The 19921-nt window shown below is 44.6% G+C and overlaps 1 protein-coding gene and 2 long non-coding RNA genes across 3 annotated transcripts in view; 1 reads left to right on the forward strand and 2 right to left on the reverse strand.

Annotated features, from left to right (window-relative positions):
* The window catches only part of LOC309349130, a 33910-nt gene extending 26587 nt beyond the window's left edge, over window positions 1-7323 (reverse strand). Inside the window, exon 1 of the long non-coding RNA XR_014159743.1 lies at window positions 7066-7323. This is a non-coding gene — a long non-coding RNA (uncharacterized lncRNA). The remainder of the gene's footprint in view (window positions 1-7065) is intronic.
* The window catches only part of LOC309349173, a 688744-nt gene that overhangs the window by 662578 nt on the left and 6245 nt on the right, over window positions 1-19921 (reverse strand). The gene's annotated exons all lie outside the window — the stretch shown is intronic.
* Window positions 5977-19921, forward strand: part of NDRG1 (N-myc downstream regulated 1) — a 77729-nt gene continuing 63784 nt past the window's right edge. The window contains exon 1 of the mRNA XM_081874503.1: window positions 5977-6014. Within this exon, the coding sequence (XP_081730629.1) occupies window positions 5992-6014 (23 nt within the window). The 5' untranslated portion in view covers window positions 5977-5991. The remainder of the gene's footprint in view (window positions 6015-19921) is intronic.

A 19921-nucleotide genomic window follows, 5' to 3' on the forward strand; every position in this document is an offset into this window, starting at 1 on the left:
AAAGAGAGAGAGAGAGAGGGAGGGAGGGAGGGAGGGAGGGAATCAAATTGGCTCCAAGCCAAAGGCCAGGCGGAATAACTCTGTCTTACAGGCCCTGCGGAAAGAAATCAGATCCTGCAGGGCCCTGGTCTCATGAGGCAGAGCGTTCCACCAGGCCGGAGCCAGAGTTGAAAAGGCCCTGGCTCTGGTTGAAGCCAATCTAACTTCCTTAGGGCCTGGGACCACTAGGGTGTTGCTACCTTGAGGCTCTCCGTGGGGCATCCCGGGAGAGGCGGTCCCGTAGGTACGAGATTAGATGGCCATCTGCCACCGATGCTTTAGCTGAGATTCCTGCATTGCAGGGGTTGGACTAGATGGCCCTCAGGGTCCCTTCCAGCTCTGCAATTCTACGATTCTATGAACTAATAATAATAATAATAATTTTATACCCCACCCTTCCCGGTTCAAAAACCGGGCTCAGGGCGGCTAACAACAAATTTAAAACACTTAATTATAAAAGCAGCATAAAATGCAGTATAAAAACATGAATAACAATAAAATTCAAAAATCAAAATTTAGGGGAAATAAGCATTAGATAATCCCCAGGGCTAGCTGGCTGAATTGGTCCTACTTGGGCCAGCAAGGAGGCCAGGGAAGAATTAGCTGTGGCGTCTTAGAGCAGTTACAGATAGGTAGCCGTGTTGGTCTGCCATGGTCAAAACAAAATAAAAAAATTCCTTCCAGTAGCACCTTAAAGACCAACTGAGTTAGTTCTAGGTATGAGCTTTCGTGTGCATGCACACTTCTTCAGATACACTGTGTATCTGAAGAAGTGTGCATGCACACGAAAGCTCATACCTAGAACTAACTCAGTTGGTCTTTAAGGTGCTACTGGAAGGAATTTTTTTATTTTGTCTTAGAGCAGGTGATCTTCATAAAAGGGGAGGGGGAGGGAAGGGGAGGGAAATAAAAGATCAGGCTGAATTCAAATTAAAGGCCAGGCAGAATAGCTCTGCCTTACAGGCCTGATGGAAGGAAGTTAAATCCTGCAGGGCCCTGGTCTCATGGGGCAGAGCATTCCACCAGGTCGGAGCCATCACTGAAAAGGCCCTGGCCCTGGTGGAGGATAATCTGACTTCCTTAGGGCCCAGGACCTCTAAACTATGGTTATTCATGGGCCTTAAGGTCCTCTGCAGTCCTCTTCCATCATCCCTGACTTTTGCCCCTGCTGGCTGTGTGTTATGTACTAAGTTGAATAGGATCCAAAAGGCAGCAGTCTGATTGGTCCTAGAACAATAGGATCCAGAATCCAGCAGTCTGATTGGTCCACGAGAGCCACCCAATCCAGCTGCAGGTGGAAGTGAATATGCAGCCTGATTGGCCTACAGGTGAATCCCGGAATTAGCCAATCACGTGGGGCCCATTGTGTAAACAATGTATATAAAGCAGACATTCTGGGGGAACTTCCGTTCCTCCTCACCACTATGAGCTGAATAAAGAGCATGAAATTTCATTGTGACTGATCCCAAACATCTGGCAGCCACCACCTTGCCAGTGTGGTGTAGTGGTTAAGAGCGGTAAACTCGTAATCTGGTGAACCGGGTTCGCGTCTCCGCTCCTCCACATGCAGCTGCTGGGTGACCTTGGGCCAGTCACACTTCTCTGAAGTCTCTCAGCCCCACTCACCTCACAGAGTGTTTGTTGTGGGGGAGGAAGGGAAAGGAGAATGTTAGCCGCTTTGAGACTCCCTAGGGTAGTGATAAAGCCATATTCTGGTGACCACCAATGTGGCCCTTTCTCCGCCTCCGAGCAAATGGCAAGCTGCTCCACCTTTGCCCTCCCTCATTCCAGCCTTCCCTTCTGCTTTGCAACCGCCAAAAAGATTTGGTTCCTTCTGTTTGCTTTCTCTATCTTCCCTTTTAAAAGGAAATGCAAACATGAGTCACGGCCCTGTGGTGACTGGGAAGATTGGCTTTTGGGGTGTGTGAGTGTGTGCGCATAAAATGCTTTGTGTGACCCTCTGCACGTCTCTTGGCAGCCAGGAAAAAAGCTCTCCCAAAAAACCCCAGCTCACATGCCTTTACTGGCTAATTTTGGCAATTGCATCACAGGCTTAATAATGACTGTTCTCTTCCAGCCAAAAGTTCTAACCAAGGCCTGCAGGCCGCTGCCTGTCTACCTCCTCGTCTTGTGCAAAGATGATTGCCACCTCTCTTTCCCAGCCCAGTCGCTGGGTGCAACGTGCTGAAATTCAACAGTTGAAGCTGTTTCCTCTGCAGAAATGTGAAACTCTCTGCTCAAACGAATTTCTTTGCGCCAGACTGCTTCTTAAAGGAGCTGGGCCAGAAGAAAGCAGGTGGCAGCCGTAAATGCTGGGGGGAAACCTTTTGAATTGGGTTCAGTTGATAGCTGCAATATCCAGGCCAATTCAGAATCAAATGTTCATGTTATATTCTGCGCAAGTATTATGGTAAGGGAGATCCTTCGCTTTCTGTCTGCACTGTGTTCCTCTTGCAGCAAAGTTGATGAGGTGTGATGGAATGGCCACAAACACTCCAACTTCTCAGGGTATGAATCAATAATATGCTGATGGGACACCTTCTGTAGAACTAACTAGAAGTAAGTACGTATTATGTGTATGTTTTAGTCTTTCTGGCTTTCAAGTTATTTTAGCTCTTGTTTGTTTTTTTAAGCATTGGTTGGGTCTGTCTTATTTGTATTTTATTTTTTAATGTAGAGCCCACGGGGTTTTATTGAAGGGCAGTATAAAAAGCTCTTGAAAGATGGATACAGGCTGGCATTTTGATGCCAACCATGTTGTGTGGGTGCTGCAAAAAAATGCATAGGCCGAACTGCCACCCCCAAATATATACCTGTCAGATGGTACCTGACTGAGTAAGTTAGCAAAGATGTGCAAATCCGAATCTGGTATACAGTGGTACCTTGGGTTAAGTACTTAATTCGTTCCGGAGGTCTGTTCTTAACCTGAAACTGTTCTTAACCTGAAGCAGCACTTTAGTTAATGGGGCCTCCTGCTGCCGCTGAACCACCGGAGCATGATTTCTGTTCTCATCCTGAAGCAAAGTTCTTAACCCGAGGTACTATTTCTGGGTTAGCGGAGTCTGTGACCTGAAGCGTATGTAACCTGAAGCGTATGTAACCCGAGGTACCACTGTATGTTGGAAATGCAGAGAAGTAGGAGGACTGTAGGATACAGCTATTAATGATCAATTAGCATGTGCTATTAAGGTAAGAATATGCAGGACAAATGATTTTGAGGAGATGTGGAAGGTATTTGTAGAATTTGTGCTGTTAAAACAGAAAGGGGTCAAACCATCGCAAGAGGTGTTGAAATTTTGGGAGGTTGGATAGTTACGATGGAATGATCTTCGGCAGGCAAAGGCAAACTCCGCCCGCCAGATGTTTTGGGACTACAGTTCCCATCATCCCTGACCATTGGTCCTGTTAGCTAGGAATGATGGGAGTTGTAGTCCCAAAACATCAGGAGGACGGAGTTTGCCTATGCTTGGTCTTGGGGGTGGAGTGCACATTTATTTATTTATTTATTTATTTATTTATTTATTTATTTATACTTTAAGAAAATTAAAATGAAATAAAAAACAAGGAACGTGTTATTGCATGTGGTGGACATGCAAAGGATTATTGGGAGATGATTTATAATGAGATGAAAAAAAATTGTTTAAAAGAACATTCCCCCCCCCCAAAAAAAAACCTCCAGGGGAATTCCTCCAAGGAATAGTGGAGACAAAGGTTCCCAAGGGTCAGAAGAACTTATTTATGTATGCCACTACAGCAGCTCGGATTTTGTTTGCTCAAAAATGGAGAGTGGGAAGTGGTCCAAAGAAGGAAGAATGGCAGTTTAAGATGATGGAGGATGCAGAGTTAGCAGGTCTACCCATCAGAATAAGAGAACAAGGAGGCAGAATTTATTTTTATATTTTTTGCTGTGTAAATAGATTTTTATTGGTTTCCCCCCACAATTAATTTCCACAATTAACCACAAAAAAACAAATCTCCCCCCCATCCCCATTCACAAAAACACACAAAAGCACACATTCTACTCATGTAAAAACACGCTGATTCCTGGACCATCCGCGGGCCAGATTTAGAAGGTGATTGGGCCAGATCCGGCCCCCAGGCCTTAGTTTGCCTACCCATGCTTTTTATGATAAAGTTTTGTTAACACTTCTCGCATCACAATAAAAGGCAAACTTTGCTGTTTAGTCGTTTAGTCGTGTCCGACTCTTCGTGACCCCCTGGACCAGAGCACAACAGGCACTCCTGTCTTCCACTGTCTCCCGCAGTTTGGTCAAACTCATGCTGATAGCTTCGAGAACACTGTCCAACCATCTCATCCTCTGTTGTCGCTTCCATCTTTCCCAATATCAGGGTCTTTTCCAGGGAGTCTTCTCTTCTCATGAGGTGACCAAAGTATTGGAGCCTCAGTTTCAGGATCTGTCCTTCCAGTGAGCACTCAGGGCTGATTTCCTTCAGAATGGAGAGGTTTGATCTTCTTGCAGTCCATGGGACTCTCAAGAGTCTCCTCCAGTACCATAATTCAAAAGCATCAATTCTTCGGCAATCAGCCTTCTTTATGGTCCAGCTCTCACTTCCATATAGTTACCTAAAGACAAAAAGACAAAACAAAACAAACCTGTTTATGTGTGCCACAACAGAGACCAGAATAGTTTATGCACAGAGATGGAAAGAAGATTTTATACCCACCAAGGAGGAGTGGCAGAATGTGGACTGTACCAAAATGGTAAAACTAATGGGAGCAATAAGGAACCAAGAGGCGAAAAGCTTTACAAGAAACTTGGGAAAAATTGTGGATTATTTGAAATGTGACTGGGCACACATAAATTCATTGCAGGGCCATCTTACCCATAGGCGCTAGGGGTGTGGGGCACCCGGGCACCAGGCTCTCAGGGGGTGCCAGGTAGATCTTTGCACCCCGGTGCCTCATATGCTTAAGACAGCCCTGGTTCATGGGCAGGATTAACTTAAACCCAAAAGTTAAAATAGAACTTAAAAGGAAACCAAGGAGTAATGAACAATTGGAATAACGAAGAAAATGCAGTGTTACAAATGAAAATAAAATTTAGAAACCGCAAAAGGGGTGGGAGTCAAGATATGTTTGTGTATTGTAATATCAGATTTGTATTGTTGTCAAAATAGTTTTTTTTTAAAAAACTGAAAAATGAAATATATTTTAAAAAGTAAATTGAAATGGCCAAAGCCAAATCTCACAGGATCTTTCCCTGTCAACATTGGAAGCCTTATTCCATCACCCTTCAGGTGGGTGAGGTTTCAGAAAGCAGCCATGTCTTTGCAACAGTGAGGACTAGTATCATGCCTGTTGTCGTTTTTCACACAGCCTCTGAATTCTGTGCCCAGCGCAATGTTAGGCGGGTGTTTTTCTGCGCCCCTGCAGAATTATGTGCACAATGTGAATGAGTAGGGAGGAGGGGGAATGGCGGAAAGAGAGACAGGCCCTCTGGCCTTGATGTGTCTTATGCACACTTCTCGGAAGCAACGCCGGCCCTCGTGAGGAACGCATCCGGCTTCCCCTGCCGTCGCTTCGCTTCTGTGAGGCAATTTAATTCCCTCCCCAGCGGCTCCCGCCCTGACCCAAATGTCCGCCATTGAACAGATGTTGTCTTGTAAGCCTTTCCTAAGCAGCTCCATTTTCCAATCAGAATTGTGACGGGAATTATGTCCAGAAGATAATTACAGTGTTTATAAAAAGGAAGTCTTGTTGGCTCGGGTGGGGAAAATGGCCTTGGAGCTGGGCGAAATCCAGGTCAGCCTCTGAGCTGCTACAAATGCCTCGACTTGTATGATTTGACTCCCTCCCCCTCCCCCCCAAAAAGGCAGCTTTTCTCGTTTCGGCTCTCAGGGACTACATGCCATTTTTAACTGCAAACCGAGGACGGAAGGGCAGGATCCTGGTTGGTCCCCAACTTGAGTGAGTGAGCGAGCAAGACATCAATGCATGCCGTATCGACTACCAGGTAAAAATCCATCTATTAAAGAGCTATTGGAGCTTTGCGGCAAGTTGCTAGAATTGATTTTCTTGCAATTTCCCCTTCCCCTCCTCCCGCCCCAAGCTGTATCTGAACTGAACTGTAAGGTGCTTGGGGCAGAGGACTCGCTTCCTTCTATCGCTGCATTTAGGGGGTTGGACTAGATTGCACTTTCAACTTTCTTGACTACTTCTAAGGAAAGCCGCTCTTCCTTCCTCTCTGGCGAGGCTCTTTTCAAAGCTGCACAATAGGCAGAAATCCTACAGCTGCAGCTTTTCCGACAGCATGCCTTGGTGGGGAAGAGTATCACCTGTTGAATTTCCGCCTGCTGCCATACAGTTTGTTTTTAAATTCTACACGCTTAAAGGTGCTGAGACTAAATATTTAACATGGATTTGAAGTGCGTAAGCCGTCTAGAACTCTAAAGTACTGCTGTCCTTGAGGCAGGTGAAAAACTCAGTTTTGTCCTATGTGTGTTGCATGTCTCCCAAGTCTTGTAATGGAGGGGGTATTTTCTCCTAAAAGTGCAATCTTAAACACACCTACCTGAGCGTAAGTCACACTGAATGCTTTGGGGATTTGCTTGTGGGTAAGGACGCAAATTCCTGGTGAGATGTGTGAGCCCCTCACCTCTCGTTCAGCAAAAGAGTCAAACTTCATGTGCTGAAGAAAAGCCGCAATCTGCTTTCCTGATGCCTTAAGAAAAAGCTGGGAAGCAGGTCGACGGATTTGGATTGGAGCTTCATCGATGGAGAAGCGAATGGCTAAGCTCATTTCCTTGCAGTTTCCCCAATCAAAACACCCCAGCGGTGCTAATAGCAGCTTCAAAGAGGCTGGAGGGGTTGGGGAAACATTTAAAAGAAGGTAAAAGAGGGTTTGTTTGTTTGTTTGTTTGTTTGTTTGTTTGTTTGTTTGATTTCATTAAATTGATACACTACTAGGGTGTTTAAAAAAACAACCCTCATAACGGTTTACAAAATTATAAGACTATACAATCAGGAAAAATTCAACAGCCTTACTTTAAAACGTACAGTGGTACCTCAGGTTAAGTCCTTAATTCGTTCCGGAGGTCCGTTCTTAACCTGAAACTGTTCTTAACCTGAGGTACCACTTTAGCTAATGGGGCCTCCCGCTGCTCACGTGCTGCAGCCACGCGATTTCTGTTCTCATCCTGAAGCAAAGTTTTTAACCCGAGGTACTATTTCTGGGTTAGTAGAGTCTGTAACCTGAAGCGTCTGCAACCCGAGGTAAGGTAAAGGTAAAGGGACCCCTGACCATTAGGTCCAGTCATGGCCGACTCGGGTTGCGGTGCTCATCTCGCTTTATTGGCCGAGGGAGCCGGTGTACAGGTCATGTGGCCAGCATGACTAAGCCACTTCTGACAAAACCAGAGCAGCGCGTGGAAACGCCGTTTACCTTCCCACCGGAGGGGTATCTATTTATCTACTTGCACTTTGACGTGCTTTCGAACTGCTAGGTTGGCAGGAGCAGGGACCGAGCAACAGGAGCTCACCCCGTCGTGGGGATTTGAACCATCGACCTTCTGATCGGCAAGTCCTAGGCTCTGTGGTTTAACCCACAGTGCCACCCGCATCCCGCAACCCGAGGTACCACTGTACAAAAGTTAAAAAACTAAAACAGATTAAAATCACGTCGACTACCAAAGCGTCTGGGTAGCATTGTCAAAATGAGAATCTCTTTAGCAGGTGCCAAATAGAGTAAAGTGAAGATTTCTGCTTGATTTCAATAGGCGGGGAGTTCCAAAGTATAACTGGGACCCCACACCGAACGGTTTCTACAAATGCAAAGGGAACAGGTATAGGAAGAAGAAAGTTTTAAAGCAGAGGTTGGATGGTCATCTGTCATGGATGCTTTAGCTGAGAATCCTTCATTGCAGAGGGTTGGACTAGATGGCCTCGGGGTGCCTTCCAACTCTGCAATTGTAAAAGTTAAACACCCCACTTTCCGGCATTCCAGGGCCCGAAGTGAGAAGGTGGTGGGGCAGACGCAGGTGGAAGTTTGGAAAGGAAGGCTGAGCTGTTCTAGAAAAGTTTAAGAAAGACTCAGGGTGACTGCCTCTTAGGGGCTGTGCATTTCCCACCTGGACTTAATAATAATAATAATAATAATAATAATTTTATATATACCCTCCCCTCCCCGGCCAGAGCTGGGCTCAGGGCGGCTAACACCAGTAAAATTACAGTAAAAACATAATGGGGGGGGGGCAATTTAAAATACAGGTTAAAATGCAATTTAAAATTCAGCCTCATTTTAATAGTAGCCCATAGATCAAAACCATAAGGGGAGCGAAACATAAAGGTCAGACTGAGTCCAAACCAAAGGCCAGGCGGAACAGCTCTGTCTTGCAGGCCCTGCAGAAAGATGTCAAGTCCCGCAGGGCCCTAGTCTCTTGTGACAGAGCGTTCCACCAAGTCGGGGCCAGTACTGAAAAGGCCCTGGCCCTAGTTGAGACCAATCTAACCACCTTGCAACTTGGGACCTCCAAAATGTTGTCATCTGTGGACCTTAAGGTCCTCCGCGGGGCATACCAGGAGAGGCGGTCCTGTAGGTATGTGTGTCCTAGGCTTGGCTATTATTCTTTAAGAACTTTGAGATGGTCCCTTTTTATTTGTTTTCATTTTATATTGCGAGTCTATCCCAGCTTCCCTCCATTTGCTCAAGGTGAGGTATGGAGGGTTCTCCCCTTCCCCAATACTATTCTCACAACAACCCTGTGAGGTAGGCTGCAGACCTAACAGACCTGGTGAAGAGAGCACAGCAGAGGTTATATTTTCTGAGAATCCTCCGGAAAAACAATCTCTCAAAGGACCTGTTGATGGCATTTTACCATTGCACTGTGGAGAGCGTACTAACTTATGGTCTGTGTGTGTGGTTTGGGAGCTGCACGGCCAGGGAAAAAACAATGCTATCCAGGGTTGAATTATGCAGAGAGAATAATTGGGTGCACTCTTCCCACCTTAGATCAAATCTATGCTGCCAGGTGCCATAAGAAAGCGGCAGAGATAGCGCAGGATAGTGCGCACCCCGGAAATGATCTCTTTCAGCTTCTGCCTTCTGGAAGAAGGTATAGGGTTATAAAGGCCAGGACTAGCCGCCTGAGAAACAGTTTCTACGCAAATGCAACTCTGGTTCTAAACGCAGCATAAGGGGTCTCTGTAGTATAGTGTATTTTAAAATGGGGTTTTAGAGTTTTTAGGGGGGTTTGAATGTTTTATGTAGTTTTTATGTAGTTTTATGTATTTTTTTATGTAGTTTTATGTAGTTTTTCAATTTCATTGTTCCGCAAGGGACAATGACAATAAAGATATCGTAATCGTAAGCATAATCGTAAACAAGAAATTAACAAGAGATGCAACTCTCTTTTCCTGGCCCAAGTAAAAGGGGAGAGTTTCACTGGCCGAATGCATGCGACTTGCAGCAACTGTTAAAGAGCAGAAAACCTGAATTTGGCAACCTTACTCAGAGCCTGGGGCAATCAGAAGTTACTGTGCCCTTTACAAACCTTTTCACTCTCAACATGGTTTCCTTAGGATTTATTTTTTTTTGTCGAGATCTAAGTTCATTGATTCCCAGCAAGAGCTTCGACCAGAGAGCTCTGCTGCTCTGGCTGAGCAATCATTTCCAATTAACTCCCAATTAGTCCATTAATTAGCTCCTTCCACAGCAAACGAAGCAGTCGTCTAGACTGAATTCATTCTGCTCTGTTTGCAAATTTAATCCGCCTTAAGAATGGCTAGGAGTGCCAAGTTTTTCAGGCAGCTGTACATCCTTGTGGCAGGCAGAAATTCAGCAGGTTTTCGGTGTTTTCTTTCGGGGAACTCCTCCCCGGTTGAATTTCTGCCTCAGCCGTGCAGCGACTGAAAGGCATGAGATCCCTAAAAAGGAGGGGGGAAATGTGGTAACTGTGAGCATAGCCAAACAGCGCATGGTATTTCTCTCTCTCCATAAGACGCACCTGACCATAAGACGCACCTAGTTTTTAGAGGAGGAAAACAAGAAAAAAAAATATTCTGAACAAAACAGTGGATGTATGATTTTTGTGGTTCATGCTGTGGCCACAGACATGTGATTTGATGGTGAGTTTGGGGTAGCCCAATGCAAAAATCCTAGAATCCATGTGGATCCGTGCCACGTTTTTGTGCCATTTTGTGCATGCGTGTTTTTGGTGCAGGCTGTAGCCATGGACATGCTATGTGATCTGATGGTGAATTTGGGGTGACCCAATGCAAAAATCCTGAGGATCCATGTGCTTTTACCACCCCCTTCCCAGGCAGCCTCCTTTATTGCGTCCCTTACCTCCCTCCCGATCGCTTGCCGATCAGCTGCTTCCTTTCAACACTCCCTTCCCTCTTGTTTGCCTTAGTGTCTTTTCCTTAGCTGGAGCAGTTTTTTGCTCCTCCTTTTCTTCTAATTTCTCTCCTCATTGCTTTAGTCTTCCTGTCTCCTCTCCTTGCAAGTTCGCTGTATTTACCTCCCCTCTGCCAGGAAGCCTCCTTTACCAGCAGTCTTATCTCCCTCCCAATCCCTTGCCAATCAGCAGCTTTGTTTCAACACCCACTTCCCAGTGTGGTGTAGTGGTTAAGAGCGGTAGACTTGTGATCTGGTGAACTGGGTTCGCGTATCCGCTCCTCCACATGCAGCTGCTGGGTGACCTTGGGCCAGTCACACTTCTCTGACGTCTCTCAGCCCCATTCACCTCACAGAGTGTTTGTTGTGGGGGAGGAAGGGAAAGGAGATTGTTAGGCGCTTTGAGACTCCTTAGGGTAGTGATAAAGAGGGATATCAAATCCAAACTCTTCTTCTTCTTCTTCCCTCTTTTTTTTTTTTTAAAAAAGCATGATCTGCCTTTTGCCCCTGAGTAAATTGGCTCCAGGGACCATGCATTCACTTCATAAAATGCACAGACATTTCCCCTTACTTTTTAGGAAGAAAAAAGTGTGTCCTATGGAGCAAAAAATACGGCAATTCTTCTCAACAGGTAGAACATGAAGCTCTTAATATCAGGCTTGTGGGTTCAAGCCCCACATTGGGCAAAAGATTCCTGCATTGCAGGGGGTTGGACTAGGTGACCCTAAGGCTCCCTTCCAACGCTACAATTCTATGACTATATGATTCTCTTAGCTCAGATTTCTAGCCACTCTTTCTTACTAGCTTTGCTCCGCTCTCTGCACCAGATGAGTGAAAATTCAACCCAAGAGGCATTATGTGGCAGCTCATTTGGAAGGAACTTTGCAAGAAAAAAAGCAAGCAATAAACAATTCCGTGTGTTGCTATCTTCAAAATCCCTTTTGAAGATACATCTTGGTTTAATCATTCCTGTTTTTACTATTTATTTTATGCTTCCCACGTGATCCGCTTCTGTAGCAATCTTGCAGACGTTTCTGTCATAAGTGCTTGAGCAAATAACTTTTGTTGGATACAGTCACTGCCGACCCAAGGTCTTCTGCAAGGCTGAGAACAGTGTGGAAATTTTCACCGGGCTCAGTGCCTTGGGGAGGGTAAAGATTTGATAGAGACTTTGAGTTTAGATGTTTTGACGGTGAAAGTTCATCTTTCCCTTACTATGAAAATGAAACACGCATGACACAAAACAGACATTGACACCAAGTGAGATCTTAATGATATTAGTTGTGCCTGATCAAAGGCAGGTAACAATACAAAAGGAGGAGGAGATAAGGAAGAAAACAAGTAACCCAATAAAGGCCAAATGACTTTGATAAGCTACAAAACATGTTAGCAAACAATCACCAGGGATATTTTATTTTATTTTTTGGAATAGATATAGAATGTGTTGCGGAAATGCTAAGGAAACGCGTAAGGGAAACACTGAGCAGTTTTCACGTTACAAAATTAGTTCAAATGAGGATTCAGTCATGTGCCTATGTAGTTGGACTTTGCACAAACTGTGAAATTGCAGGATGAGGAGAGTTACCAAGAGCAGTTCGCTCTGAAAGGGCTCGAGTATCACAGTGTTTTTATTATTGCAAATCACGACGAGGATACAAATATATCCTTTGGTTCTTTTCATTAAACTGTTTTAATGCTTTGTCTGCTGCTGCTGCTGCTGCTGCTGCTGCTAATAATAATAATAATAATAATAATAATAATAATAATAATAATAATTTATTTATTTATACCCCACCCATCTGGCTGGGTTTCCCCAGCCACTCTGGGCAGCTCCCAACAGAATATTAATAATGACAATAAAAAAGCGATAAAATATCAAACATTAAAAACTTCCTTAGACTTGCCTTTCTCTTATTGTTAACCCTGTTTTCGGTCACATTGTACTGTGTGTTTTGATTTTTGAAAAGTGCCTTTGCGTTCCTTTGGAGAGAAGAACGTAGTGAAACAACAAGAAGTTGGAAATTAATACATGAGATTCAGGAAAAGATTTCTCCTGAAATTTGACTTCTACGTATAGCTGTGTGATTTAAACCGTTTACTTAAATGCAAGATACTTTACACCGGGGGCTCTAATTTGCCCCCCACATCAAGGGGGCTGGTGTCATGTGACCCATAGGGACCAGTACTTGCCCAGGGGCAGCGGGGGATGGAGGCCCCCTCAAAATTTGGGGGGGGGAGGAGCTTGGCACCCAGTCCAGAAATATTGAGGGGGCTGAAGCCCTTTCTGCCCCCTATAGTTGGTCCCCTGATTTATGCAAATTGCTAAAGATTTCGATCCAGAAGGCTTTAATCCTGTACCCCTTTGCTATTCTCTCATTTCAATTCAATTCAATTCAAATCAAATCAAATCAAATCAAATTTAAATTCAAATCAGCTCCACAATTTTCATAGGGAAAAAGCTCCCATTTAATGGATGGTAGTTCCCCCCTCCCCCTTTACAAATTGCTTACAATGCTGTGTGTTTGCGATCAAATCATAGCCATAGTGGGAGGCAAAGGATTAGGCCTTCTGAACCCCCACACTAGGCGCCCAATGCGGCAATTTTTGTAGAGATCACCAACAACATCCCTGTTTCCTGAGGACACAGAGACAAAACTAATACATCACCTGGTTTGGGTTCTAAAATATACTCTGAGTTGATTGTGAATTTCATGCTCTTTATTCAGCTCCTAGTAGCAATGAATGAAACTTTCCCCCAAACGTCTAGCTAAAGGTAAAGGGACCCCTGACCATTAGGTCCGGTCGTGGCCGACTCTGGGGTTGTGGTGCTCATCTCGCTTTACTGGCCAAGGGAGCCGGCGTACAGCTTCGTCATGTGGTCAGCATGACTAAGCCACTTCTGGCGAACCAGAGCAGCTCATGGAAACGCCGTTTACCTTCCCGCCGGAGCAGTACCTATTTATCTACTTGCAGTTGACGCGCTTTTGAACTGCTAGGTTGGCAGAAGCAGGGACCGAGCAATGGGAGCTCACCCCGTCACAGGGATTCAAGCCACCGACATTCTGATCAGCAAGTCCTAGGCTCTGTGGTTTAACCCACAGCGCCACCCGCGTCCCAAACGTCTAGCTACACATACATTATTTACACAATGGGCCCTGCGAGATTGGCTAATTCCGAGCTGCTCCTGTAGGCCAATCAGGTTGCGGATTCACTTCCTCCAGAAGCCTGATTGGCTGCTCCTGCAGGCCAATCAGGTTGCTGATTCACTTCCACCTGGAGCTGGATTGGGTGGCTTCTGCGGACCAATCAGACTGCTGCATTCTGGATCCTATTGTTCTAGGATTCAGCTCAGTACATAACAGGTTCAAGTTTCGCTGCCTTGGGGCTTTGCTAAGATGCTGTAGGGCTGGAGCCAAATTTCCTTTTCTTCCCATTAAAACTGGTGCCACTCCTAGCTGGAGAGGTCACATAAATCAGGTGTGCAATTGTGCAAAACCTCCTTTTGTGGGTTTCCAAACGGGCAAGTCATTTGAACCTCATAATTAATCCTTGGCACCCATAAACAACAGAGTCGTGTTTGGCAGCAACGATGCTCTGGAACGGCAGCAGCTGAGGGCCTTGACCTTTTCAGACAAATGCCTTTCTTGGGGCAGACGACAATTCCTTTTGTAAAAACTAAAGGACAGGGAGGGAGGGAGCTGAGAGGTGCCCTTTAGGAAGTCGTGCCCATCTCTAGTCTTCGGATCAATCTCAGGCCCTGTTCAGGCCAAGCCAGGGGAAGGTTTTGTTTGAACTGTCTTGCGGGCAACTCAGTGGGTTAGCCAAGACGCAGAGTTCAACGTTAACAGCAAGGCCTGCACAATGTTGCCTGCTGAACTTGGTCCATGTTGCAGTCTAATACATCTTCCTCCTGTTGTAAACAAAATCTGCCCTTTTTCCCTTATGGGGTATCCAAGAGCCTGTGTAGAGTGCTTAAGTGGGTTCTCTATCAGTAGGAGAAAATAACAGAAGCCAACCAGAGAATATTGAGATGCAAAACAGTTTAGTAATCCTGATCTTTATTGAACTGTTGCAACATGGTCCTCACTCACCACGTGAAGGAGGGAGGAGCAACCCAGAACAATGGTGTGCATGGCTTTATATAGACTTTTTAAATTGCCACCCTGCAGCCCAAGACCACCCCCTAATACATCATACATACATCACAGAAGGGGCATCTACAACAGAATCCTGTCTGGCAGGAAACCTGTTGATGTGTTTACATGGAGAGCCTGGCCATTCTTTTGTGATGTTGTTGTTGTTTAGTCGTTTAGTCGCGTCCGACTCTTTGTGACCCCCTGGAGCAGAGCACGCCAGGCACTCCTGTCTTCCACTGCCTACCGCAGTTTGGTCAAACTCATGCTGGTAGCTTCGAGAACACTGTCCAACCATCTCATCCTCTGTTGTCCCCTTCTCCTTGTGCCCTCCATCTTTCCCAACATCAGGGTCTTTTCCAGGGAGTCTTCTCTTCTCATGAGGTGGCCAAAGTATTGGAGCCTCAGCTTCAGGATCTGTCCTTCCAGTGAGCACTCAGGGCTGATTTCCTTCAGAATGGAGAGGTTTGATCTTCTTGCAGTCCATGGGACTCTCAAGAGTCTCCTCCAGCACCATAATTCAAAAGCATCAATTCTTCGGTGATCAGCCTTTTGTGATGATAAATACCTAATTCCTGAGTCCAGGTCACAGACTCACCCTATTCATATCTTAAATGTGCCCTTAAGGCAGGATTTGTAAGCAAAGAGACAATGGTTATTTCATTTCCTCCCTCCTTGCAGAGAAACATTTGAGGTTGGTTTGGGAGAGTCAAAATGGTTTCAGGACTGTCTTCCTGTACTGTTTCAGACATGTGGTCTGTATATTTATGTATGTGTTTGCCTTGAACATTTATGAACATTAAATTTATATATTTGAGACCTTATGTTCTTATAACATTTGAAAAAAGAGCAAAACAGCCTTTCAGAGAGGCTGTCTCCTCTGAGAATTTCTCTGACCCTCCAGACCAGAGAAGACCCTCCAAGTGTCCCTATTTTCCAGGGACAGTCCTGGATTTAAAGAAGCCACCCCGGTTTCTGGTTTGATCCCAGAATTGGAGAAATGTTGTAGGGTATTGGAAGACGTCCTCATTTTCATCAGTGGGTATGGAGTCAGGTGATCCCAAGTCAAGGAAATAGGCAGTGCTTTTTTCTATTAAAAAATGTTTAGGGGTACCCTCATTTTGACTCAAGAAAATCACCATTTTATAGTTCAAATCGGGGGAAATAAATACAGTAAATGAACAAAAGTACAAAGATTCACAAAATGTTTAGGGGTATGTATATCCCTGCGTCTCCCCCCCCCCCAGGAAAAAAAGCACTGGAAATAAGTAACTATACAACATTTGGAAGACATCTGAAGGCAGTTCGGTATAGGGAAATTTTTAAATGCTTAATGTTTTACTATCTTTTTATATACAGTGGTACCTCAGGTTAAGAACTTAATTTGTTCTGGAGGTCCGTTCTTTTTTTTTTTTAAAAAAAAAAAATTATTAAGGTTTTTTTTAGATATAAAATGCACACATAAAACAATCTTGCTTCTATCACAACAAATTCTTCGCTTCTTTGGACTCCCTCACGTCCCCCTCTCTCATTTACGTCGTTAAAAAAATTTTTCCAAACAAATTATCAACTTGTTTACAGTCTCATGTCCACACATTCAAATATAATCTAGCACTTTTTCCAATAAAATTTTTATATTTTCTTTAATCTCACTTAGCATCAAATTTAAATCTAATTTAGTGGTGGCCAATTTTTTATAATCTAGCATCCTTCTTAACATTCAAACAAATTACAATGTTTTTGTAAATACATCTTGAATTTCTCCCAGTCTTCCTCCATCTTTTCTTCTCCCAGATCTCGGATTCTGCCAGTCATCTCGGCCAGTTGCATATAGTCCATCAGCTGCATCTGCCACTCTTCCAGTGTGGGTAAATCTTGAGTTTTCCAATTTTTTGCGATGAGAATCCTTGCTGCCGTTGTTGCATACATGAAAAATGTTCGATCCTTCTTTAACACCCTCTGGCCGACAATACCCAGAAGGAAGGCCTCTGGTTTCTTAGTGAAGGTATACTTAAATACCTTTTTCAACTCATTATATATCATTTCCCAGAAGTCCTTCACCTTAGGGCATGTCCACCAGAGGTGAAAGAATGTTCCTTCACTGGAGGTCTGTTCTTAACCTGAAACTGTTCTTAACCTGAGGTACCACTTTAGCTAATGGGGCCTCCTGCTGCTGCTGCGCTGCCATCATGCAATTTCTGTTCTCATCCTGAGGTAAAGTTCTTAACCTGAGGTACTACTTCTGGGTTAGCAGAGTCTGTAACCTGAAGCATCTGTAACCCAAGGTACCACTGTATTTTGTTATGTGCAAATGGCTTTAGATACCTATTAGGTTCATAAATTAGTATATATTCAACACAAAAAAACAGTGACAATTTGTTGTTGACAAAGGACAGCTGGACTCTGGGTCAGCCAGTGAGCTTCATGGCCCAGTGGGGATTCGAACCCTGGTCTCCCAGGTCCTAGTCTGACACTCTAAACACCGGTGAGATTTTATTTGTGCTTCAAGCCCAAAGGCACAATGCGCAGTTGGTGTTTGTGTGTGCTGCAGGATCAAGATAATACTACTTATTCTAAGGCACCAGCTACCGGCCTGCAACTTGGCTTCTCTCGATCTGTGTCCAGTGGTCCTTTGAGGAATGGGGTCTCCATTTGAGGAAGGGAGCCACATGGGCCAAATCAGCGCAGCGTTGATGGGTCTTGCCCCCAACCCGCTGAAGCATTTGGGGTTTTAGATGGAGGTTTTGGTACCCATCTTGGGTAGGTACAACGCCAACTGCCTGTGCTTATAGGAGAGGTGCCATGTGTGCGTCCTTGGCACTTTTGAACTGAATGGATCACACACACACACACACACACACACACACACACACACACATGCTGTCCAAAGTCTGCAGTCTTAACTGATGGATCACATGGCTTGTTTTCCTACTGAAGCTCGAAGGTTTGGCAGCCCTCGCAGGCTGACCCTACAATCATGCAAGCTTGCAAGTCCCGGGGGTGAGTTTTTGACCCACCGGAATCAATAACCCAACTCGGGTTGACTTAAAGAGGGTCAGAATTCCACCTCGGCCATGAAAGTAGTTGAAATCTTTACCAGATAAGCCTGAGACAAAGTAAACAAGCTCGGCAAATGATTAGCTCGCTCCGACCCATTCCCCCACCCTCACCCCGCTACAACAATGTCTTATTTGGAAACGTTTCAAACGCCCATGAACATTCGAGTGTGTGGCTGCAATTAACGTTTATGGTAGGGCACTTTGATCTCTGCTGCCTTCCCTTTCGTCCTCCTCCTTTTCCCCCTTCCAATTTAATGAAAAGGGTGGTTATAAAATGTGGTCACTGTTTAAACTTTTCGACTTCGTTCTGCTGCCAGGCAAGTTGTGCTCAGAGGGCGCAAACCAGGATATGGGTGAGATGTTTGTTGCGCATGGAGGACATGATCCGGCCAATGATAAGCACTGTTAAAAGTCCTATTTATAGGAGAGAGGGTTCACATTTATTTATTTATCAGATGGTTTTTAGACTTCGGCAAACTTAAATAGACTGGTCCTTCCGGGGGAGGAGAGGAGGTTAAATTAGGATTTTGGTTTTGTAGGTTTTTTCTTTAATTTTATTCTTCTTTCGTATTTGTTGTTATATAATGGAAATCAATAACACCATATTTAGAAGAAGAAGAAGAAGAAGAAGAAGAAGAAGAAGAAGAAGAAGAAGAAGAAGAAGAGGAGGAGGAGGAGGAGGAGGAGGAGGAGGAGGAAGAGTAGTAGTAGTAGTAGTTTGGATTTGATATCTCGCTTTATCACTACCCTAAGAGTCTCAAAGCGGCTAACAATCTCCTCTCCCTTCCTCTCCCTTCCTCCACCACAACAAACACTCTGTGAGGTGAGTGAGGATAAAAAGGCACACCTGCAACACACCTACTCTCAGTAGCCAGAAACATCTTGATCAGACACTGGAGAGACCTGTCAGGAGTAAGCATGGACCAATGGTACCGAACAGTATGGGAAACAGCCTTATTAGAGAAATTAACCAATAAACTGAAACTGACACGGGGACAAATAGAAGAAGACGCCTTCATGGTATGGCTTCCCTTTATCATATCACAGCCCAACAAGACAATGACAAGAATCCACCAATAGCATATGAAGTAATATGGCTAACCTGACTCAAAAACACCCACCCATCCCACTCACACATGAAAACAAAGTTCACAACAGCCAATCACAAACAAACAACCACACCTTAGGCCAACCCCAACCTCTCTCTCTCATTCATATATATATATATATATATATATAAAATTTTTACCATATCCTTTCCAACAATCATTTAACATATTTTCTTATCTTATACAATGTTTTGGACTTCCATCAGCCACCTCTGAAGATTTTTCAATCTTTATCACTTATCACTTATCACTTAGTCGTCCTTAATTAATAACTCTCTTCATAGTCTTCATTGCACTATTTCATGCAGTCCTCCTTACAAAACTTCTTGCGGTCCTACTAGCGTAATCTGTTTATTACAATTGCTTTTCAAATAGTTCAAATATTTACTCCAGTCCTCTTAAGAATCTCTGGTCCCGCAGATTTCGGATCCTTCCTGTCATGTTATCTAATTCTGTGTAGTCCATTAATTTCATTTAGAGAGCCAGTGTGGTGTAGTGGTTAAGAGCGATAGACTCGTAATCTGGTGAACCGGGTTCGTGTCTCCGCTCCTCCACATGCAGCTGCTGGGAGACCTTGGGCTAGTCACACTTCTCTGAAGTCTCTCAGCCCCACTCACCTCACAGAGTGTTTGTTGTGGGGGAGGAAGGGAAAGGAGAATGTTAGCCGCTTTGAGACTCCTTCGGGTAGTGATAAAGCGGGATATCAAATCCAAACTCTTCTTCTCTTCTTCTTCTTCATTTGCCACTCTTCTTTCGTTGGTAGTTCTTCTTGCTTCCATTTCTATGCCAATAATATTCTTGTTGCCGTTATTGCATATAAAAACAATTTGCTATCCTGTCTATTAATATCCTGCCTTGTTCCAAGTCAGGCAACTGGTCCATCCACCTCAGTATTGTCTGAACTGACTGGCAGAGCTCTATTCCTCAGTCCTAACTGGAGATGAGAGGCACAAATACAAGATGGGTGACACCTGGCTTGAGAGCAGTACATGTGAAAAGGATCTAGGAGTCTTGGTTGATGACAAACTTGACATGAGCCAACAGTGTGACGCGGCAGCTAAAAAAGCCAATGCAATTCTGGGCTGCATCAATAGGAGTATAGCATCTAGATCAAGGGAAGTAATAGTGCCACTGTATTCTGCTCTGGTCAGACCTCACCTGGAGTACTGTGTCCAGTTGTGGGCACCACAGTTCAAGAAGGACACTGACAAACTGGAACGTGTCCA

The sequence above is a fragment of the Podarcis erhardii genome (assembly GCF_964252035.2).
Source record: "Podarcis erhardii genome assembly, chromosome: 8".
Classification (NCBI taxonomy): domain Eukaryota; kingdom Metazoa; phylum Chordata; class Lepidosauria; order Squamata; family Lacertidae; genus Podarcis; species Podarcis erhardii.